Source organism: Salmo salar, chromosome ssa16 (assembly GCF_905237065.1).
Source record: "Salmo salar chromosome ssa16, Ssal_v3.1, whole genome shotgun sequence".
In the NCBI taxonomy this organism is placed as follows: domain Eukaryota; kingdom Metazoa; phylum Chordata; class Actinopteri; order Salmoniformes; family Salmonidae; genus Salmo; species Salmo salar.
The window spans coordinates 86,728,271-86,752,091 of record NC_059457.1 but is presented as its reverse complement, the minus strand read 5'-3'; the positions used below and the strand labels follow the sequence as shown (position 1 = coordinate 86,752,091).

The 23,821-nt window shown below is 48.2% G+C and overlaps 2 protein-coding genes across 15 annotated transcripts in view; both read right to left on the bottom strand.

Moving 5' to 3' along the window:
* On the bottom strand, positions 1-11,345 carry LOC106574843 (transcription factor Dp-1). 4 transcript variants are annotated; one of them, XM_045698399.1, is made up of 12 exons: positions 11,192-11,345; positions 9,734-9,816; positions 9,011-9,077; positions 8,243-8,346; positions 7,148-7,269; positions 3,750-3,921; positions 3,426-3,572; positions 2,784-2,852; positions 2,529-2,680; positions 1,679-1,845; positions 1,486-1,564; positions 1-1,320 (listed from the first exon to the last, which is right to left on the bottom strand). In XM_045698399.1, exons 2-12 carry the CDS (start codon positions 9,743-9,745, stop codon positions 1,185-1,187), a joined length of 1,227 nt encoding a protein of 408 aa, XP_045554355.1. In that variant the 5' UTR covers positions 9,746-9,816; positions 11,192-11,345; the 3' UTR covers positions 1-1,184. The 4 variants fall into 4 exon arrangements, with proteins under 4 accessions (XP_045554355.1, XP_045554354.1, XP_045554356.1 ...); XM_045698398.1 differs by having other exon boundaries at positions 11,163-11,344; XM_045698400.1 differs by lacking the exon at positions 11,192-11,345 and adding an exon at positions 10,486-10,578.
* Positions 11,346-11,484: 139 nt separating this feature from the next.
* The window catches only part of tmco3 (transmembrane and coiled-coil domains 3), a 49,231-nt gene continuing 36,894 nt past the window's right edge, over positions 11,485-23,821 (bottom strand). For 7 of the 11 annotated variants that reach the window (XM_045698388.1, XM_045698394.1, XM_045698390.1 and 4 more), the window contains 5 exons: positions 23,654-23,821; positions 18,145-18,295; positions 14,059-14,138; positions 13,775-13,924; positions 11,485-12,975 (listed from right to left, as the gene is read on the bottom strand). The exon at positions 23,654-23,821 is cut by the window's right edge and continues 28 nt beyond it. In XM_045698388.1, the coding sequence (XP_045554344.1) occupies positions 12,439-12,975; positions 13,775-13,924; positions 14,059-14,138; positions 18,145-18,295; positions 23,654-23,821 (1,086 nt within the window). In that variant the 3' untranslated portion in view covers positions 11,485-12,438. The remainder of the gene's footprint in view (positions 12,976-13,774; positions 13,925-14,058; positions 14,139-18,144; positions 18,296-23,653) is intronic. The other 4 variants (XM_045698395.1, XM_045698397.1, XR_006759875.1 and 1 more) reach the window with 3 other exon arrangements.

Sequence of the window (23,821 nt, the reverse complement as noted above, 5' to 3'; positions counted from 1 at the left end):
TTCAAACACCCTCTATATTTATTCTCTATAATTTCCAAACTCATTAGATAACAAAGAAATAAAAGGTACGGTATTGCAGTCGACATTTTGTTCAGTTTTACAAAAGTTCCTTGGGGGGGGGGGTCATTGTAGTGGACTCCCCTATTTTGGCTTTTGACACAATCCTGAAGTCTTGAGCTTGTTTCTACCCCATGAACGGCTCCATCCTCCCCAAAGTTCAGTTCATTGATAATACGCAGCTACTTCACTCTGGGTGTCGTTCATTAAGTAGAGCATTGAGATATTTAGAAACATTTCGGTACGTTTTGTCTCAATGGGCTGCTTTGAGAGGGGTTGGGTGGCCTTGTCTCCTCTACCGTCACACACAGGGACATTTGGCCTCCACTGTCTGTAGTTATTCACAGTGACACACAGGGCCAAGTGACCATCCAAAAACACATTCTGACCAATCTGGAAAATAGCTGCCAGAAGGAAGTCACACACACAAAATAAGAAAATATTACTACAAATAAGTAAAGTACAAAACACACCGTCTCCCCTAGGAGCTGTATAGGAAGTCATTTCACCATCATGTCATTGACTGACACCACTACTGTTCATAATGTTAAATACTGTTATACAGTCACACAAGGCAGATCTCAGGTTTCTGGAGGGAATCTTTCTGTGGCCGTATATCAGTTCACCCAAGAACAAAAAAAATATGTTTGGCATGAGAAAGCTCCCATTTCCTGTAACGGGGAGGCGGGCTGAAGAGGAGCACGTTGTGGAGATTACACTCACAGCAATCACAGCATCAGAAGGAGAAAAAAATAAATTAATCCCACAAAAGGCATTATACAGTCACAGTGTCCTTGCAGCAAAGACTACATTTCCCAGAAGGCCATTGCGTTGGTGAGCTCTGTGCATTCTGAAGGCAGCTGAGGAAGGAGAAGCAGGGGTCTCCTCGTAGATAGCTTGGTGGGGTGGAGGGAAGGCCTGAGATGGAGCTGGAGGAAGGGGGAGAGACTTGTTCATGGGACATGGGCTGCATGCATTCCAAATGGCACTATTCCCTATACAGTGCACTACTTCTGTGCCAATATGGCCCTGGTCAAAAGTAGTTCAGTATATTGGGAATAGGAAGCCATTTGGAACACAGCTGGTGAGTCATCAGACTGGGCTGTTAGAGTTGGTTGTGTGAGAAACTACTGATTTAAATCATCGTCGTCGTAATCTTCGTCATCCTCTTCCTCATCTGCCATGTAGGACACGGGGGTGTGGCCTCGCGAGCCGCTGTAGTGTGAGTCGTTGGAAATGGACGCCACCGTGCCATCGGCGCTACTGAATATACAGCAGGAAACAGAAGATGGAATTAGTTAAGACCATAGAGTTGGATAGAGGGCACACTTGAAACAAAGCCTGTTTTAGCATGGGAAGCGCCACCGAGAGCTTCCACCCTCCAGATAGGTAAATGAGCTCTGAAGTACATCTCTATAGAAGACTCACCTTGTGTGACGGCGTCCTCCTCCGTTTGTAGACGAGGCTCCTGTGATGTAGACGTTGCTTATTGGACCCGTGGCCATTTCTGAAGGGGAAAAAATGATAATAAAAGACGCCATTTCTACAGCCTCCTTTACACACTCCCAGCCCAAGTATATCAGGCTGAATAGGGTGCCCTGTGGGAGCCAGCCATACTGACCTGTAACATAGGGCTCCAGGGCTCTGGGCACCAGGGTGCGTGCTTCCTTCAGGTCCTCTGGTGAACATTGGCCCACCTCCAGACCACAGGCCAGCCCCATTCTCTTCAACACCTCAATGTCATCATGGATCTCAAACATGTTGTCAAAGTTGAACAGGTACTCAAACCTGTAGGGGGGCGGAGGGAGGAGAGGGGAGGGGAGGAGGCGGAGGCAGGAGAGGGGAGGGCGGAGGGAGGAGGCAGGGGGGGCGGAGGGAGGAGGCAGAGGGGGGCGGAGGGAGGAGGCAGAGGGGGGCGGAGGGAGGAGGCAGAAGGGGGGCGGAGGGAGGAGGCAGAAGGGGGGGCGGAGGGAGGAGGCAGAAGGGGGGCGGAGGCAGGAGCAGGGCAGGGGAGGGAGGAGGCAGCGGAGGCAGGACAGGAGGGAGGAGGCAGGACAGGGGGCGGAGGCAGGACAGGGGGGCGGAGGCAGGACAGGGGGCGGAGGCAGGACAGGGGGCGGAGGCAGGACAGGGGGGCGGAGGCAGGACAGGGGGGCGGAGGCAGGACAGGGGGCGGAGGCAGGACAGGGGGGCGGAGGCAGGACAGGGGGGCGGAGGCAGGACAGGGGGGCGGAGGCAGGACAGGGGGGCGGAGGCAGGACAGGGGGGCGGAGGCAGGACAGGGGGGCGGAGGCAGGTATGATTAGATGAGGTTTGGTGTTGAATTTGAAATCACTCCAATGCTGCACACACCAAGGTGTCTCAAAGGGAGTTGGGACATGCAAGAAAAATATTTTGCACATGCATATAATACACAGGAGTGAAACAGGACTAGTGTAATTGTGTGTATTCCAGAGTCTCTGGTCTCTTACTTGTCGTTGGAGATGCTGCAGTCGATGACAGTCCTCTTGGAGGTGTTGATGATGATGAAGGGCAGGTTGATGACAGAGTTTGGGGGTGGAGCCCTGCCCGCTTGCTGCTCCGCTGCACGATTACGCTGCACCAGGCGCTTGAACGCTATTTGCTGCACCGAGACATTCACACAATGTTGAGATACCGTTGAAGCCACCAGACAGCGTGAGCGTCTTTAATAGGTGTGTATGTTCCCACAGTGGACGGGTGTTTACCTGCAGAATGAGCTCCTGAAGCTGAGACTGTTTCTGTTGGATCCTCTCCAGTCGTCTCTCTCTCTCCACCTGACCATGACAGGAATACATCAGGCTACAGGTGTCTGTCTCTGACCCCCCCTGTCCTCTTACCTCCAGGCTCTGACCCCCCCTGTCCTCTTACCTCCAGGCTCTGACCCCCCCTGTCCTCTTACCTCCAGGCTCTGACCCCCCCTGTCCTCTTACCTCCAGGCTCTGACCCCCCCTGTCCTCTTACCTCCAGGCTCTGACCCCCCCTGTCCTCTTACCTCCAGGCTCTGACCCCCCCTGTCCTCTTACCTCCAGGCTCTGACCCCCCGATCCTCTTACCTCCAGGCTCTGACCCCCCTGTCCTCTTACCTCCAGGCTCTGACCCCCCTGTCCTCTTACCTCCAGGCTCTGACCCCCCTGTCCTCTTACCTCCAGGCTCTGACCCCCCTGTCCTCTTACCTCCAGGCTCTGACCCCCCTGTCCTCTTACCTCCAGGCTCTGACCCCCCCTGAACTCTTACCTCCAGGCTCTGTCCTCTTACCTCCAGGCTCTGACACTCCTGTCCTCTTACCTCCAGGCTCTGACCCCCCCTGTCCTCTTACCTCCAGGCTCTGACCCCCCCTGATCTCTTACCTCCAGGCTCTGACACTCCTGGGCTGAGTTGGTGGGCAGGCCGATCCACCTGATCTCTTTCTTCTCTTTAGAGATGATGTTCATGGCCATGAGCACGTTGAGCGCGTCGTACACACGCCGTCGGATGTTCTTCTGGTCGTAGGAATGCTGAGGGGGAGAGAGAGAGAGGTGTCCCAAATGGCTCCCTACTCCCTTTATAGTGCACTAATTCTGACTAGGGCCCATAGGGCTGTACAGAACCTGTGCATCTTGAACTCGGATTGGGCTATTTGTTGTACGGATGAAACCCTGGTCTGATGGTTTTTGATTGGCTGTGTGTCTCACCGAGTCGCCGGGCGAGAGGAGGGTGTCGTTGGCGCTGAACTCTGCCACGAGCTCGTCAGCCACCTCATTGTAGGTAGTTACTCCCTTCTTCTGCACCTTCTCACACACCTTCATGGAGAAATGCCTAAGTCCCTTCCCGTTCTTATCTCCCTTCTTACCAGTACCACGCTTCCTGGAACACAACCACAGCAGGAGTTTGAGAGAGAAGAAGACAGTCAGAGCAGGAGTTTGAGAGAGAAGAAGACAGTCAGAGCAGGAGTTTGAGAGAGAAGAAGACAGTCAGAGCAGGAGTTTGAGAGAGAAGAAGACAGTCAGAGCAGGAGTTTGAGAGAGAAGAAGACAGTCAGAGCAGGAGTTTGAGAGAGAAGAAGACAGTCAGAGCAGGAGTTTGAGAGAGAAGAAGACAGTCAGAGCAGGAGTTTGAGAGAGAAGAAGACAGTCAGAGCAGGAGTTTGAGAGAGAAGAAGACAGTCAGAGCAGGAATAAGAGAGAAGACAGTCAGAGCAGGAGTTTGAGAGAGAAGAAGACAGTCAGAGCAGGAGTTTGAGAGAGAAGAAGACAGTCAGAGCAGGAGTTTGAGAGAGAAGAAGACAGTCAGAGCAGGAGTTTGAGAGAGAAGAAGACAGTCAGAGCAGGAGTTTGAGAGAGAAGAAGACAGTCAGAGCAGGAGTTTGAGAGAGAAGAAGACAGTCAGAGCAGGAGTTTGAGAGAGAAGAAGACAGTCAGAGCAGGAGTTTGAGAGAGAAGAAGACAGTCAGAGCAGGAGTTTGAGAGAGAAGAAGACAGTCAGAGCAGGAGTTTGAGAGAGAAGAAGACAGTCAGAGCAGGAGTTTGAGAGAGAAGAAGACAGTCAGAGCAGGAGTTTGAGAGAGAAGACAGTCAGAGCAGGAGTTTGAGAGAGAAGACAGTCAGAGCAGGAGTTTGAGAGAGAAGAAGACAGTCAGAGCAGGAGTTTGAGAGAGAAGAAGACAGTCAGAGCAGGAGTTTGAGAGAGAAGAAGACAGTCAGAGCAGGAGTTTGAGAGAGAAGAAGACAGTCAGAGCAGGAGTTTGAGAGAGAAGACAGTCAGAGCAGGAGTGAGAGAGAAGAAGACAGTCAGAGCAGGAGTTTGAGAGAGAAGAAGACAGTCAGAGCAGGAGTTTGAGAGAGAAGAAGACAGTCAGAGCAGGAGTTTGAGAGAGAGAAGACAGTCAGAGCAGGAGTTTGAGAGAGAAGAAGACAGTCAGAGCAGGAGTTTGAGAGAGAAGAAGACAGTCAGAGCAGGAGTTTGAGAGAGAGAAGAAGCAGTCAGAGCAGGAGTTTGAGAGAGAAGAGCAGTCAGAGCAGGAGTTTGAGAGAGAAGAAGACAGTCAGAGCAGGAGTTTGAGAGAGAAGAAGACAGTCAGAGCAGGAGTTTGAGAGAGAAGAAGACAGTCAGAGCAGGAGTTTGAGAGAGAAGAAGACAGTCAGAGCAGGAGTTTGAGAGAGAAGAAGACAGTCAGAGCAGGAGTTGACATTGTTCATTAATCTATTTGCACTGGGTGTGATACATCTTGGTGATCTAGTACTCTACTATTTAACAAGGTCCAGTCACACATTTCCCAGATGGCAACGGTTCAGATGGATATTGGCATTTATCGTGACCCCAAACTGCTCCCAAATTGAACCATGTGCATTGTACCATTACAACTCAACAGCAGTAAGTTGCACGCCAGACTGACTGAGGGTCGGGACCTGTGGTCCCTTTTAACCCCGGCCGGTCCCTTTTAACCCCGGCCGGTCCCTTTTAACCCCGGCCGGTCCCTTTTAACCCCGGCCGGTCTCTTTTAACATCTGTCCCTGACCTCTATCAGCCAGTTGAGTATGGCTGATGTAGCGATGGAGTAGGAACAGAGAAGTGCCTTCATACAGTGCCTTCAGAAAGTATTCACACCTCTTGTTGTGTCACTGATCTACACACACTACCCCATCCTGTCAAAGTGGAATGATGTTTTTACAAAATACTTACAAATTCATTAAATGAAAAGCTCAAATGTCTTGAGTCAATAAGTATTCAACCCTTTTGTTATGGCAAGCCTCAATACATTTAGAAGTAAAAGTGTACTTAAGTCACATAAGTGAGCAATAATAGTGTTTAACATTTTTAAATGACTACCTCATCTCTGTACCTCACAATTATCTGTAATGTCCCTTAGTTGAGCAGTGAATTTCAAACACAGATTCAACCACAAAGACCAGGGAGGTTTTCCAATGGTTTGCAAAGAAGGGAACCTATAGGTTAAAACAACAGACATTGAATATCCCGTTGAGCATTGTGCAGTTCTTCATTACACTGTGGATGGTGTATCAATACAACAATATACAGGCGTCCTTCGTAACTCGGAGGAAGACAACCGCTCAGAGATCACCACGGTGACGTTAAAACAGCGGAATGGCTGTGACAGGACAAAACTCAGGATGGATCAACACATTGAAGTTACATCACTAACATAAATAGTGAAAAGCCTGTACAGAACAAATATTCTAAAACATGCATCCTGTTTGCAATAAGGCACTAAAGTAATAAAGAAAAAATGTGGCAAAGAAATTCACTTTTTGTCCTAAATACAAAGTGTAATGTTAGGGGCAAATCCAACGCGTCACTGATTACCACGTGATATTTTCAAGCATGGTGGCAGCTGCATCATGTTATGGGTATGCTTGTTGTCGGCAAGGACTAGGGAGTTTAGGATAAAAATAAAACAGAATACAGCTATAAGCACTGGCAAAATCCTAGAGGAAAACCTAGTCTGCTTTCCACCAGACACTGGGAGACAAATTCACCTTTCAGCAGGACAATAACCTAAAACACAAGGCCAAATATACACTGGAGTTGCTTACCAAGAAGACATTGAACGTTCCTGAGTGGCCTAGTAACAGTTGACTTAAATCTTTAAGATCTATGGCGAGAGTTGAAAATGGCTGTCTAGCGATGAACAGCCACCAACTTGACAGAGCTTGAAGAATTTTTTAAAGAACAAAATGGGCAAATATTGTACAATCCAGGTGTGCAAAGCGCTTACAGACTCATTACCCAAAAAGACTATCAGCTGTAATCTTTGCCAAAGGTGATTGTAACATGTATTGACTTGGTTGAATAATTACCTAATCAAGATAGCGCGACTATTTTCCCACTTTTACAGAGTATTTTGTGTAGATCGTTGACAAAAAGCAACAATTAAATCCAAATGTAATCCCAATTTGTAACAACAAATCTTGGAAAAAGTCCAAGGGTGTGAATACTTCAATGTAACGAGAGAGAACTTTCCCAGGAAGTCAGCCAGCCTCCTTGCTGAGAATTGACCTAAAGCTGACCCACACGACCAGGTGACCATGACCAGCATGAGGAGTGTTTGTATACAATGGTGTATGTGTCTTACCCGGTGGACCAGGGAGAGGCATCAGGGGGCTGGCTCTGTGGTCTGTATTGGGTACTGGGTGTGTGAGGGCTGCCCATCACTAACCCCCCTGACCCACTGGGCCTCTGAGGAGTACCCATCACCTGAGAGAGGGAGGGACAGTTACTATGCAGACATAACATTTAAAATAGCAATAAATGAAAGAAATTAAAATGTATGCGCTTCTTTCAAAGCAGCGAGGAGCAATCTATATAGCATCTATCTACACCATACTAGAAGCTATGGAGGCTAGCCAGATCAACGCATCATGGCTGGGGTCTAGATCTCTCTATAGATCTAGGGTTTCTATGTCTATGCATCTCCAGCTGAACCCTGAGCTCTGGGGCTTGCCTCATTAATAGGATGATCATGTTGATGAGGAGTTCTTATTATAATCCTGCTGACTGAAGGGTTTGTGATCAGCTTATGCACACAGGTCACACACACACACAGGTCACACACACACACACACAGGTCACACACACACACACACACACACACACACACAGGCACGCAGGTCACACACACAGGCACGCAGGTCACACACACAGGCACGCAGGTCACACACACAGGTCACCCTGCCTTGTTCAAAGTTAGTATGAAGGCTTTATCGCCACGGAGACATGGGAAGCCCAGTGCTTCCCTAGTAGTAGCAGAGGAGAGGACAGGGGCCCTCAGACAGGGGGAGAGAGGACAGGGGCCCTCAGACAGGGGGAGAGAGGACAGGGGCCCTCAGACAGGGGGAGAGAGGACAGGGGCCCTCAGACAGGGGGAGAGAGGACAGGGGCCCTCAGACAGGGGGGAGAGGACAGGGGCCCTCAGACAGGGGGGAGAGGACAGGGGCCCTCAGACAGGGGGGAGAGGACAGGGGCCCTCAGACAGGGGGGAGAGGACAGGGGCCCTCAGACAGGGGGGGAGAGGACAGGGGCCCTCAGACAGGGGGGGGGACAGGGGCCCTCAGACAGGGGGGGGTACAGGGGCCCTCAGACAGGGGGGGGTACAGGGGCCCTCAGACAGGAGGAGAGGACAGGGGATCTTAGAAATGAGGCTGTTACTAGTGGTAGTGTTGTGTCTCACCATGTGTGGGGCGATGTTGACGTTGGAGGGCCCCAGGGTTTTGGGAAGCAGTTGTTTCCCCACAGAGAGGGACTGTGGGTGGACTGTCACCAGGGACAGGACACCTGGAGGGACAGGAACAACACTGTAAAACACCAGGGGTGCGTCCCAAATGGCACCCCATTCCCTATATAGTGCATTACTTGAGATTGGGTTGTTACGGTACCAGTATCATCACACCAGATTATCCATTGGGGAAAAAAAGAAAAAATGATTTAGACTGAACTCCATAGTCGTGTATATATATATATATATATATATATATATAAATAATACTGCTTTATGTAAAATTGTGGGTGCTATAGTTTACTAAATAAATAAAGACTCCCAGGTGACAACATAATGCTGTTGGTTTCTAACATAAGGACAGTTTTCCTCAAGAAATTAAAACTGCTTCATGTTTTGTTTCCTTGCCACAGAAGTATCGCGACACTGGTATCTTGACAACCCTAATTGAGAATCACCCCAAGCTCCCTGGAATCCCTTACAACTTGATTGGTCAGAGAGAAGGTCTCAATAGGGGCAACACTGCCCTCCTCTGTTAGAGAGTCACAGCCTACCATCAACTCCCATCCTGCAGGAGTAGCGGCTGATTATCATCATGCTTCTAGCGTTTCTCTAGTACTGCCACCCTTGTCCAAGTCTTACTCCTCCATGCCAGTGTTCACCAGTGTGCAGTCCACCTATATTAAAATAACTAGGGAAACCCTGAGTGCTGTGGCTACCTACCTTTGCTGGGACTGAGGTTCTGGTTGTAGAAAACCTTCATCTCTCCGTTGGCACCGATCACAGCCGCCTAAAGACCACAATGTTCTGTTATGGCACAACACCACACTGTCGCCATGGAAACACCAGGAGCTACAAACTTCTCTAGATTGTCTCCTCACTAGTTGGCTTTATACTAGTCTGGAGTAAGGTGGTGCTGCTGGACTGAGGTCAATGGATTACTAAATGTGTTTACTGAGTGTGTTGCTCCATTTCCATGGCAACCTTTGAGAGAACAATTGAGCATCGATCTCTGTACACTTTAGAGTTTGAGTACCTCCGCGACCATCTTGAACTGTGTAGGTGGGTGGACACTAGTCCAGTGTTTCCCAAATCGTGGAGAATAAACCACTAGTTACTATGAATGGAAGGAGATGGTCAAGTAATGTTTGAAGTTGTTTGTCGGATGATAATCGCACAACAGCAAGCAACTAAATCAGGAAGTATCAACCACCACTTGGTATGGTGAGACCCACCACTGCTAAATCAGGAAGTAGATAAGGTCTTCAAAGCAACTTGGCCTGTACCACTCAAACCACAAAGGGAAGTTAATCAATCTAGTTGTGTTCTTCCCTGAAGCAATGATCTACAACTGGATGTGGATGGTTAAAAAAAAAGTTCCACTATAGAAATAGTACTCATTCTAATTGTATGGGTTGCACACTATAACTCTAGCCCAGAACTCACATCCATTGCCATGATATCAGCTCCTATGGGTGGGAGATGAAGTCTTCTAGAAGGTTTCTTTGCGATGTTCAGCAATTGCTTCCCTACAGTAAAATATGGAAGGGAGGGGAGCCTTTAGTTCAGTGTTATAAAACTGTAGGATTGTAGAAGAAATGCAGAATGGACATTTAATGCAGATAGCCTAACATTCTGTTTAACTTGTTTTACAAAGGTTGGAATAGGCTGACTATATCCTCTGAGGGATTCAAACCACAACACTCCACTAGGCCGCATGGAAGCTTTGGAAACAACCTGGTTTCAACATACAACATCAATCGGTCTCCACACTCAGTTATTGCCAACTATGGGCCATTGAGAACAGAAAATAGGCCTAACCGCGTAAATACAACAATGAACGACAGAAGGTTCCCATAGCCGGACAGGGGAAGCACAACAGCAGCTATCTGGATCCAGGAGCTGACTACGCATTACTCAACATGCAATCATACATGTTTTGCAGCTTGGGCTAGATATATTTAGCAAGAAAGTTAGGTGAACCACCATTGTGTATGTTTAAAACACGAGTATTAACCATCAACTAGTTACCACGACCGTTCTCACTCGTTATTCTTGATCCGCAACTCCCAGATGAGGTCGAAATTAACCTCCAAACAGGAAACTAGCTAAAACTAACGTTAGCGAAACAAACAAACTAGCAAGTTATGACAAACGTTTCAGACTCCGAGATCAAAGGTTTTCAATTAACTAGTTACCTGCATCTTTACAAAGACAGACAGTAATTGAACGAATGACTTGTAGCAATTTCAGTCAAGATGGTTGCTTGGCAAGCTTGACAGATGGCTAGCATGTTGTTTGTCCTAAAGTTAGCACGCAGCATGCTAGTTCGTTCTCCCTATCGACACAAGCTATTTATTAGCTAACGTTAGCTCATCGCAACGACAGGAGTTTTTTGAATTAATAGCCAGTCAGCTAACGTTAAGGTAATAGTTTGCTAAAACCGCTTTTCGGTTAGACATTCATTAGTAACTAACGTAACGATAATGTGGACAATAGTATTTTATTTACGGTAGAGTGCACTCACTAGCGAACGTTAACTACCTGCTAGCTAGAAGCCGAGTCAGCCATTTTTGTAGCCAGCTAGCTAAAAATTAAGCGAATATATTTAACGTGTCGTACTGCTGGCAGGATATGTTCGCTACCGTACCCATGGGTAGGAATGTGATTGAATGACATGCCTCAATTCAAACTTATTTTGCTTAGCTAAACGACTTCGAATGGCATCTGCATTTGTTCGATTGCGTTAGGTGCAATAGTTGTACATTTGATGGACAGTGACGTTAGCTAACGTAAGCTAGTTAACTACTTCTACTCCACTGAAACTGAAACCCAGCGAAATAAACGTAATTGCTCAGCCAACAAATGTAACTACCTCTTCTACTTCATCAATAAATCAATTACGTTGAAAGAATGAAAGCCACTTTTCTGATTTATCTCCGAGTCAGCTGTTAGCATTTGTCCCCAAACTCCGACAGATCTCCGGCTGCTGAGCTTCCAGAGTTGTGCGACAAACTAAGCACTCCAAACTGAGCTTGGCGGTGTCTGAAATGTGAAAGAAACTATTGGACACGCACAATGTAAACGTCATCACGCGGGAAGCATAGACCACACCCACAGAACGATATCAAAACATTTCATTGGACGAGACAGACAATATTCAAATATACATTATCAAAATAACACATCTCCTCCCGAACCAATAAACCAATCTTTTAATAAATAAGTGCATATTCCAACATTTTTGAATGACATAATGTACAACATTTTGTATTTTGTTGAATATTAAACAAACTCCAACTTAACACAATGTAAAATGGGAATTTATTGTTCTTGGAATGACCCCCTTATTTCCATTGTAACGTTTATACATAATCTAACTATAACTGGCCTAATAAATACAATATCTTTATTTCTCCCTTACATGATGTATTAGCAGGAAGTCTTCTAGTTGTAGTAGTTTTCCTCCAGGCAGGCTACAGTACAGTACAGTACACCATACAAACAGAATAAGATCATCGAGCCATTATCATATAAAACAGTCACTGAAACATAAGAAAAATAAACATTTTAGAGCATTAGATGCCATAGGAGTGCAATAACGCATACATACATGTAAAGCCGTGACATAAACAACCCATACATACAGTTTCTATATGTCCGTGTTTGGTTAGAACACTGAGACTTTACAGTATCAGCTTGACATTCAAACGTACTAAATGGAAAGTTGAACTGTTAACCTTGGCCTATGTCTTTCTCCCAGGTTTGGTCCTGATGAAACTGATCTTTATGCAACCCCAGACTAATAATATTCCCTTGAAGGGAATATGTCATCACCAACAATGTGACGTCACAAACCAAAACGGTATTCTCATCAGGGATCCCTCCATAACTACTGTAGGACGTGAGTGGAGGAATAACAGTCAAGACAACAATGAGTACATGGAAACCATTCTACAATGATCGCATCTCAAATGGCACCCTATTCGTTATATAGTGCACTACTTTAGATCAGAGCTCTATGTAGGGAACAGGGTGCCATTTTGGATGCAACCAATGACCCAAAGATAATGGGTCATTACTATTTTCTCCATGGAAAGAGGGAGAATGACCTTTGATCCTTTGGCCCTTTTGCAGGGCCCCTATGGGCTTCAGTCTGCTGGGTGTGGCAGCAGCGGGGGCGGGCGGGCGAGTGTCTTGCGTTCGGCTCGAGGGACCCACTTGTGTGTGGCGGCTCTCCACAACACCGGAGCCAGCAGAAGACTCAGAGTGGTGACACTGAGAACCAGCAGGTACACCTGGGGAAGAAGAGGACAGAGTGGTGACACTGAGAACCAGCAGGTACACCTGGGGAAGAAGAGGACAGAGTGGTGACACTGAGAACCAGCAGGTACACCTGGGGAAGAAGAGGACAGAGTGGTGACACTGAGAACCAGCAGGTACACCTGGGGAAGAAGAGGACAGAGTGGTGACACTGAGAACCAGCAGGTACACCTGGGGAAGAAGAGGACAGAGTGGTGACACTGAGAACCAGCTGGTACACCTGGGGAAGAAGAGGACAGAGTGGTGACACAGAACCAGCAGGTACACCTGGGGAAGAAGAGGACAGAGTGGTGACACTGAGAACCAGCAGGTACACCTGGGGAAGAAGAGGACAGAGTGGTGACACTGAGAACCAGCAGGTACACCTGGGGAAGAAGAGGCCAGTAGTATTCTAGATCCTGTATGCATTCATCTTGCAATTGCCATAAACATCTTCAAGTAGTGTCTAGGGGTAGTGGCTAGGGGTAGTGTCTAGGGGTAGTGGTTAGGGGTAGAGGTTATGGGTAGTGTCTAGGGGTAGTATCTAGGGGTAGTGGTTAGGGGTAGTGGTTAGGGGTAGTGGTTAGGGGTAGCGGTTAGGGGTAGTGGTTAGGGGTACTGGTTAGGGGTACTGGTTAGCGGTTAGGGATAGTGGCTAGGGGTAGTGGTTAGGGGTACTGGTTAGGGGTAGTGGTTAGGGGTAGTGGTTAGGGGTAGTGGTTAGCGGTTAGGGATAGTGTCTAGGGGTAGTGGTTAGGGGTAGTGGTTAGGGGTAGTGGTTAGCGGTTAGGGATAGTGGCTAGGGGTAGTGGTTAGGGGTAGTGGTTAGCGGTTAGGGATAGTGGCTAGGGGTAGTGGTTAGGGGTAGTGGTTAGCGGTTAGGGGTACTGGTTAGGGGTACTGGTTAGGGGTAGTGGTTAGGGGTAGTGGTTAGGAGTACTGGTTAGGGGTAGTGGTTAGCGGTTAGGGATAGTGGCTAGGGGTTAGGGGTAGTGGTTAGCGGTAGTGGTTAGCGGTTAGGGATAGTGGCTAGGGGTAGTGGTTAGGGGTAGTGGTTAGGGGTAGTGGTTAGCGGTTAGGGATAGTGGCTAGGGGTAGTGGTTAGGGGTAGTGGTTAGGTACTAGTGGCTATTGTTTGATTTGGAACTAAGCATGGAGTGGTGGTCTGTTCGTCGGTAGAAGTACCTCTCTGGAGATGATGCCAGCTCGGCGGGCGCGGCTCCCCAAAACGAAGGAGAACTCGCTGACCTGCGCCAGGCCGGCAGACACTATCCAACGGATGTGGCGAGAACCCTTAGGCAAGATGGCCGACAGCACCAGCACCGCCATCAGGAACTAACAGGGACATGGAGAGGAGGCGGTGTTTAATTAGAGAAGGCGAGAGAGAGAGGGGGGGAGAGAGAGAAAGAGTGAGAGAGAGAGAGAGAAAATAAGCAAGTGAGAGTGGTTTAAAGCAACAACGAGCATACCTTCATGATGACCAGTGAGAGAGTCAGCACCACCAGGACTGTCAGTTCGTACAGGACAAAGGTAGGAAAGACATGGAAACCTGCAGTAGAAGAGAACACACATGGAGACCTACACATGGAGACCTACAGCAGTAGAGACAACACAGAGACCTACAGCAGTAGAGACAACACATAGACCTACAGCAGTAGAGACAACACATAAACACCTACAGCAGTAGAGACAACACAGAGACCTACAGCAGTAGACAACACAGAGACCTACAGCAGTAGAGACAACACATAGACCTACAGCAGTAGAGACAACACATAGACCTACAGCAGTAGAGACAACACATAGACCTACAGCAGTAGAGACAACACATAGACCTACAGCAGTAGAGACAACACATAGACCTACAGCAGTAGACAACACAGAGACCTACAGCAGTAGAGACAACACATAGACCTACAGCAGTAGAGACAACACATAGACCTACAGCAGTAGACAACACAGAGACCTACAGCAGTAGACAACACAGAGACCTACAGCAGTAGAGACAACACATAGACCTACAGCAGTAGAGACAACACATAGACCTACAGCAGTAGAGACAACACATAGACAACACAGAGACCTACAGCAGTAGAGACAACACATAGACCTACAGCAGTAGAGACAACACATAGACCTACAGCAGTAGAGACAACACATAGACCTACAGCAGTAGACAACACAGAGACCTACAGCAGTAGAGACAACACATAGACCTACAGCAGTAGACAACACAGAGACCTACAGCAGTAGAGACAACACATAGACCTACAGCAGTAGAGACAACACATAAACACCCACAGCAGTAGAGACAACACATAGACCTACAGCAGTAGACAACACAGAGACCTACAGCAGTAGAGACAACACATAGACCTACAGCAGTAGAGACAACACATAGACCTACAGCAGTAGAGACAACACATAAACACCCACAGCAGTAGAGACAACACATAGACCTACAGCAGTAGAGACAACACATAAACACCCACAGCAGTAGAGACAACACATAAACACCCACAGCAGTAGAGACAACACAAACACCTACAGCAGTAGAGACAACACATAGAACTACAGCAGTAGAGACAACACATAGAACTACAGCAGTAGAGACAACACATAGAACTACAGCAGTAGAGACAACACATAGAGACCTACACCAGTAGACAACACACAAATAAAAGCATCAAATAACTGCACAAACAGCCATAGAAAGATACGATGCTAAACAGCCATAGAGACAGAGATATGATGCTAAACGGCCATAGAGACAGAGATACGATGCTAAACAGCCATAGAGACAGAGATACGATGCTAAACAGCCATAGAGACAGAGATACGATGCTAAACAGCCATAGAGACAGAGATATGATCCTAAACAGCCATAGAGACACAGAGATATGATGCTAAACAGCCATAGAGACAGAGATATGATGCTAAACAGCCATAGAGACAGAAATATGATGCTAAACAGCCATAGAGACAGAGATACGATGCTAAACAGCCATAGACACAGAGATACGATGCTAAACAGCCATAGAGACACAGAGATATGATGCTAAACAGCCATAGAGACAGAGATATGATGCTAAACAGCCATAGAGACAGAGATATGATGCTAAACAGCCATAGAGACACAGAGATACGATGCTAAACAGCCATAGAGACAGAAATACGATGCTAAACAGCCATAGAGACACAGAGATATGATGCTAAACAGCCATAGAGACAGAGATATGATGCTAAACAGCCATAGAGACAGAGATATGATGCTAAACAGCCATAGACACAGAGATATGATGCTAAACAGCCATAGAGACAGAGATATGATGCTAAACAGCCATAGAGACACAGAGATACGATGCTAAACAGCCATAGAGACACAGAGATATGATGCTAAACAGCCATAGAGACAGAGATATGATGCTAAACAGCCATAGAGACACAGAGATACGATGCTAAACAGCCATAGAGACAGAGATATGATGCTAAACAGCCATAGAGACAGAAATACGATGCTAAACAGCCATAGAGACAGAGATACGATGCTAAACAGCCATAGAGACAGAGATATGATGCTAAACAGCCATAGAGACACAGAGATACGATGCTAAACAGCCATAGAGACAGAGATATGATGCTAAACAGCCATAGAGACAGAAATACGATGCTAAACAGCCATAGAGACAGAGATACGATGCTAAACAGCCATAGAGACAGAGATATGATGCTAAACAGCCATAGAGACAGAAATACGATGCTAAACAGCCATAGAGACAGAGATACGATGCTAAACAGCCATAGAGACAGAGATACGATGCTAAACAGCCTTAGAGACAGAAATATGATGCTAAACAGCCATAGAGACAGAGATACGATGCTAAACAGCCATAGAGACAGAGATATGATGCTAAACAGCCATAGAGACAGAGATATGATGCTAAACAGCCATAGAGACAGACATACGATGCTAAACAGCCATAGAGACAGAAATACGATGCTAAACAGCCATAGAAAGACAGATACAGTTAAAGTCGGAAGTTTACATACACTTAGGTTGGAGTCATTAAAACTCGTTTTTCAACCACTCCACACATTTCTTATTAACAAACTATAGTTTTGGCAAGTCGGTTAGGACATCTACTTTGTGCATGACACAAGTAATTTTTCCAACAATTGTTTACAGACAGATTATTTCACTTATAATTAACTGTATAACAATTCCAGTGGGTCAGAAATGTACATACACTAAGTTGACTGTGCCTTTAAACAGCTTGGATAATTCCAGAAAATGCTGTCTTGGCTTTAGAAGCTTCTGATAGGCTAATTGACATCATATGAGTCAGTTGGAGGTGTACCTGTGGATATATTTCAAGGCCTACCTTCAAACTCAGTGCCTCTTTGCTTGACATCATGGGAAAATCAAAAGAAATCAGCCAAGACCTCAGAAAAAGAATTGTAGACCTCCACAAGTCTGGTTCATCCTTGGGAGCAATTTCCAAACGCCTGAAGGTACCACGTTCATCTGTACAAACAATATTACACAAGTATAAACACCATGGGACCACACAGCCGTCATACTGCTCAGGAAGGAGACGCGTTCTGTCTCCTAGAGATGAACGTACTTTGGTGCGAAAAGTACAAATCAATCCTAGAACAGAAAAGGACCTTGTGAAGATGCTGGAGGAAACGGGTACAAAAGTATCTGTATCCACAGTAAAACGAGGAGGAAAAAGGGATGCTTGCAAGCCGAAGAACACCATCCCAACCATGAAGCACGGGGGTGGCAGCATCATGTTGTGGGGGTGCTTTGCTGCAGGAGGGACTGGTGCACTTCACAAAATGGATGGCATCATGAGGGAGGAAAATTATGTGGATATATTGAAGCAACATCTCAAGACATTAGTCAGGAAGTTAAAGCTTGGTCGCAAATGGGTCTTCCAAATGGACAATGACCCCAAGCATACTTCCAAAGTTGTGGCAAAATGGCTTAAGGGCAACAAAGTCAAGGTATTGGAGTGGCCATCCCAAAGCCCTGACCTCAATCCAATAGAAATGTTGTGGGCAGAACTGAAAAAGTGTGTGCGAGCAAGGAGGCCTACAAACCTGACTCAGTTACACCAGCTCTGTCAGGAGGAATGGGCCAAAATTCACCCAACTTATTGTGGGAAGCTTGTGGAAGGCTATCCGAAACGTTTGACCCAAGTTAAACAATTTAAAGGTAATGCTACCAAATACTAATTGAGTGTATGTAAACTTCTGACCCACTGAGAATGTGATGAAAGAAATCAAAGCTGAAATAAATCATTCTCTCTGCTATTATTCTGACATTTCACATTCTTAAAATAAAGTGGTGATCCTAACTGACCTAAGACAGGGAATTTTTACTAGGATTCAATGTCAGGAATTGTGAAAAACTGAGTTTAAATTTATTTGGCTAAGGTTTATGTAAACTTCCGACTTCAACCGTATCATGCCAAACAGCCGTAGAGAGACAGAGATATGACGCTAAACAGGGACACTGCAGACTGCAGAGGGTAAGCTTCAGTTCTGACCAATGGAGGCGAAGAAGATGATGGCGAGGAAGTCTCTGATTGGTTCGATGCAGCCCATGACCTCCGTGGTGCAAATCTGACCCTGCGAGGAGAGAAGCGCTCCAGCCAGGAAGCAGCCCAGCTCCATGGAAATGTCCAGGAACTCCGTCACCTGGGAAACGCCGGGGGAAAAACATCATTTGACATACATTTGGTAGAATGGATATAGTGTAACAATTTATATCATAAACTCCCTAATGACACAGTATTGCTTTGTATTGGAATGTCCATTGTAGTACTTGATTGTACAGGAAATATATTCTCTGTTGGAGAAGAGAGCTATATCTCACAGAGGAGAGGATAGAGGAGGGGGAGCTATATCTCACAGAGGAGAGGAGAGGATAGAGGAGGGGGAGCTATATCTCATAGAGGAGAGGATAGAGGAGGGGGGAGCTATATCTCACAGAGGAGAGGAGAGGATAGAGGAGGGGGAGCTATATCTCACAGAGGAGAGGAGAGGATAGAGGAGGGGGAGCTATATCTCACAGAGGAGAGGATAGAGGAGGGGGAGCTATATCTCACAGAGGAGAGGATAGAGGAGGGGGAGCTATATCTCACAGAGGAGAGGATAGAGGAGGGGGAGCTATATCTCACAGAGGAGAGGAAGCTATATCTCATAGAGGAGAGGATAGAGGAGGGGGAGCTATATCTCATAGAGGAGAGGATAGAGGAGGGGGGAGCTATATCTCACAGAGGAGAGGAGAGGATAGAGGAGGGGGAGCTATATCTCACAGAGGAGAGGAGAGGATAGAGGAGGGGGGAGCTATATCTCACAGAGGAGAGGAGAGGATAGAGGAGGGGAAGCTATATCTCACAGAGGAGAGGATAGAGGAGGGGAAGCTATATCTCACAGAGGAGAGGATAGAGGAGGGGGAGCTATATCTCACAGAGGAGAGGAGAGGATAGAGGACGGGGAGCTATATCTCATAGAGGAGAGGATAGAGGAGGGGGGAGCTATATCTCACAGAGGAGAGGATAGAGGAGGGGGGAGCTATATCTCACAGAGGAGAGGAGAGGATAGAGGAGGGGGGAGCTATATCTCATAGAGGAGAGGATAGAGGAGGGGGAGCTATATCTCACAGAGGAGAGGATAGAGGAGGGGGAGCTATATCTCATAGAGGAGAGGATAGAGGAGAGGGAGCTATATCTCACAGAGGAGAGGAGAGGATAGAGGAGGGGGGAGCTATATCTCACAGAGGAGAGGATAGAGGAGGGGGAAGCTATATCTCACAGAGGAGAGGATAGAGGAGGGGGAGCTATATCTCACAGAGGAGAGGATAGAGGAGGGGGGAGCTATATCTCACAGAGGAGAGGATAGAGGAGGGGGGAGCTATATCTCACAGAGGAGAGGATAGAGGAGGGGGGAGCTATATCTCACAGAGGAGAGGATATAGGAGGGGGAGCTATATCTCACAGAGGAGAGGATAGAGGAGGGGGAGCTATATCTCACAGAGGAGAGGATAGAGGAGGGGGAGCTATATCTCACAGAGGAGAGGATAGAGGAGGGGGAGCTATATCTCACAGAGGAGAGGAGAGGATAGAGGAGGGGGGGAGCTATATCTCACAGAGGAGAGGATAGAGGAGGGGGGAGCTATATCTCACAGAGGAGAGGATAGAGGAGGGGGAGATATATCTCACAGAGGAGAGGAGAGGATAGAGGAGGGGGAGCTATATCTCACAGAGGAGAGGAGAGGATAGAAGAGGGGGGAGCTATATCTCACAGAGGAGAGGAGAGGATAGAGGAGGGGGGAGCTATATCTCATAGAGGAGAGGAGAGGATAGAGGAGGGGGGGAGCTATATCTCACAGAGGAGAGAGGAGGGGGGGAGCTATATCTCACAGAGGAGATGATAGAGGAGGGGGGGAGCTATATCTCACAGAGGAGAGGATAGAGGAGGGAGAGCTATATCTCACAGAGGAGAGGATAGAGGAGGGGGAGCTATATCTCACAGAGGAGAGGATAGAGGAGGGGAAGCTATATCTCACAGAGGAGAGGAGAGGATAGAGGAGGGGGAGCTATATCTCACAGAGGAGAGGATAGAGGAGGGGGAGCTATATCTCATAGAGGAGAGGATAGAGGAGGGGGGAGCTATATCTCACAGAGGAGAGGAGAGGATAGAGGAGGGGGGGAGCTATATCTCACAGAGGAGAGGATAGAGGAGGAGGAGCTATATCTCACAGAGGAGAGGATAGAGGAGGGGGAGCTATATCTCACAGAGGAGAGGATAGAGGAGGGGAAGCTATATCTCACAGAGGAGAGGATAGAGGAGGGGGGAGCTATATCTCACAGAGGAGAGGAGAGGATAGAGGGGGGGGGAGCTATATCTCATAGAGGAGAGGATAGAGGAGGGGGAGCTATATCTCATAGAGGAGAGGATAGAGGAGGGGGAGCTATATCTCACAGAGGAGAGGATAGAGGAGGGGGGGAGCTATATCTCACAGAGGAGAGGATAGAGGAGGGGGAGCTATATCTCACAGAGGAGAGGATAGAGGAGGGGGAGCTATATCTCATAGAGGAGAGGATAGAGGAGGGGGGAGCTATATCTCACAGAGGAGAGGATAGAGGAGGGGGGGAGCTATATCTCACAGAGGAGAGGATAGAGGAGGGGGAGCTACATCTCACAGAGGAGAGGATAGAGGATAGAGGAGGGGGAGCTATATCTCACAGAGGAGAGGATAGAGGAGGGGGGAGCTATATCTCACAGAGGAGAGGATAGAGGAGGGGGAGCTATATCTCACAGAGGAGAGGATAGAGGAGGGGGGAGCTATATCTCACAGAGGAGAGGATAGAGGAGGGGGGAGCTATATCTCACAGAGGAGAGGAGAGGATAGAGGAGGGGGGGAGCTATATTTCATAGAGGAGAGGATAGAGGAGGGGGAGCTATATCTCATAGAGGAGAGGATAGAGGAGGGGGAGCTATATCTCATAGAGGAGAGGAGAGGATAGAGGAGGGGGGAGCTATATCTCACAGAGGAGAGGATAGAGGAGGGGGAGCTATATCTCACAGAGGAGAGGAGAGGATAGAGGAGGGGGGAGCTATATCTCACAGAGGAGAGGATAGAGGAGGGGGAGCTATATCTCACAGAGGAGAGGATAGAGGAGGGGGAGCTATATCTCACAGAGGAGAGGATAGAGGAGGGGGAGCTATATCTCATAGAGGAGAGGATAGAGGAGGGGGGAGCTATATCTCATAGAGGAGAGGAGAGGATAGAGGAGGGGGGAGCTATATCTCATAGAGGAGAGGATAGAGGAGGGGGGAGCTATATCTCACAGAGGAGAGGATAGAGGAGGGGGAGCTATATCTCACAGAGGAGAGGATAGAGGAGGGGGGAGCTATATCTCACAGAGGAGAGGATAGAGGAGGGGGAGCTATATCTCACAGAGGAGAGGATAGAGGAGGGGGGAGCTATATCTCACAGAGGATAGGAGAGGATAGAGGAGGGGGGGAGCTATATCTCACAGAGGAGAGGATAGAGGAGGGGGAGCTATATCTCACAGAGGAGAGGATAGAGGAGTGGGAGCTATATCTCACAGAGGAGAGGATAGAGGATAGAGGAGGGGGAGCTATATCTCACAGAGGAGAGGAGAGGATAGAGGAGGGGGAGCTATATCTCACAGAGGAGAGGATAGAGGAGGGGGGAGCTATATCTCACAGAGGAGAGGATAGAGGAGGGGGAGCTATATCTCACAGAGGAGAGGATAGAGGAGGGGGGGAGCTATATCTCACAGAGGAGAGGATAGAGGAGGGGGAGCTATATCTCACAGAGGAGAGGATAGAGGAGGGGGAGCTATATCTCACAGAGGAGAGGATAGAGGAGGGGGAGCTATATCTCACAGAGGAGAGGATAGAGGAGGGGGGAGATATATCTCACAGAGGAGAGGATAGAGGAGGGGGAGATATATCTCACAGAGGAGAGGATAGAGGAGGGGGAGCTATATCTCACAGAGGAGAGGAGAGGATAGAGGAGGGGGGAGCTATATTTCATAGAGGAGAGGATAGAGGAGGGGGAGCTATATCTCATAGAGGAGAGGATAGAGGAGGGGGAGCTATATCTCATAGAGGAGAGGAGAGGATAGAGGAGGGGGAGCTATATCTCATAGAGGAGAGGAGAGGATAGAGGAGGGGGGAGCTATATCTCACAGAGGAGAGGATAGAGGAGGGGGGAGATATATCTCATAGAGGAGAGGAGAGGATAGAGGAGGGAGAGGAGAGGATAGAGGAGGGGGAGATATATCTCATAGAGGAGAGGAGAGGATAGAGGAGGGGGAGCTATATCTCACAGAGGAGAGGATAGAGGAGGGGGGAAGCTATATCTCACAGAGGAGAGGATAGAGGAGGGGAAGCTATATCTCACAGAGGAGAGGATAGAGGAGGGGGAGCTATATCTCACAGAGGAGAGGATAGAGGAGGGGGGAGCTATATCTCATAGAGGAGAGGATAGAGGAGGGGGAGCTATATCTCACAGAGGAGAGGATAGAGGAGGGGGAGCTATATCTCACAGAGGAGAGGATAGAGGAGGAGGAGCTACATCGCACAGAGGAGAGGGGGAAGAGTGAGGAGGAGGTCTACATGGAACAGAGGAGAGGGGGAAGAGTGAGGAGGAGGAGCTACATGGAACAGAGGAGAGGGGGAAGAGTGAGGAGGAGGAGCTACATGGAACAGAGGAGAGGGGGAAGAGTGAGGAGGAGGTTACATGGAACAGAGCATAGGGGGAAGAGTGAGGAGGAGGAGCTACATGGAACAGAGGAGAGGGGGAAGAGTGAGGAGGAGGTTACATGGAACAGAGGAGAGGGGGAAGAGTGAGGAGGAGGAGCTACGTGGAACAGAGGAGAGGGGAAGAGTGAGGAGGAGGTTACATGGAACAGAGGAGAGGGGGAAGAGTGAGGAGGAGGAGCTACATGGAACAGAGGAGAGGGGGAAGAGTGAGGAGGAGGTTACATGGAACAGAGGAGAGGGGGAAGAGTGAGGAGGAGGAGCTACATGGAACAGAGGAGAGGGGGAAGAGTGAGGAGGAGGTTACATGGAACAGAGGAGAGGGGGAAGAGTGAGGAGGAGGAGCTACATGGAACAGAGGAGAGGGGGAAGAGTGAGGAGGAGGTTACATGGAACAGAGGAGAGGGGGAAGAGTGAGGAGGAGGTTACATGGAACAGAGGAGAGGGGGAAGAGTGAGGAGGAGGTTACATGGAACAGAGGAGAGGGGGAAGAGTGAGGAGGAGGTTACATGGAACAGAGGAGAGGGGGGAAGAGTGAGGAGGAGGTTACATGGAACAGAGGAGAGGGGGGAAGAGTGAGGAGGAGGTTACATGGAACAGAGGAGAGGGGGAAGAGTGAGGAGGAGGTTACATGGAACAGAGGAGAGGGGGGAAGAGTGAGGAGGAGGTTACATGGAACAGAGGAGAGGGGGAAGAGTGAGGAGGAGGTTACATGGAACAGAGGAGAGGGGGAAGAGTGAGGAGGAGGTTACATACGGTGAGCATGAGGAATACGAAGGCAGCGGTTCCCAGAACCAGGATCTCCTTGCTGCCTTTAGACTCAGCATGGAGCTTCCTGTAGTATGGACCAATCAGGAAGGACTTGAGGAGAACACACAGCAGTAGTACCACAGCCAGAGAGAACAGGACCTGGGACAGGAGCAG

Excerpts from the sequence above, each read along its gene's own strand:
- LOC106574843 (XM_045698399.1), bottom strand. Across the intron at positions 3,922-7,147 it reads GCCTCTCCCTGGTCCACCGG|GAAGCGTGGTACTGGTAAGA; the intron begins GTAAGACACATA and ends GTTGTGTTCCAG. Across the intron at positions 1,846-2,528 it reads TGCAGCATCTCCAACGACAA|GTTTGAGTACCTGTTCAACT; the intron begins GTAAGAGACCAG and ends GCCCCCCTACAG.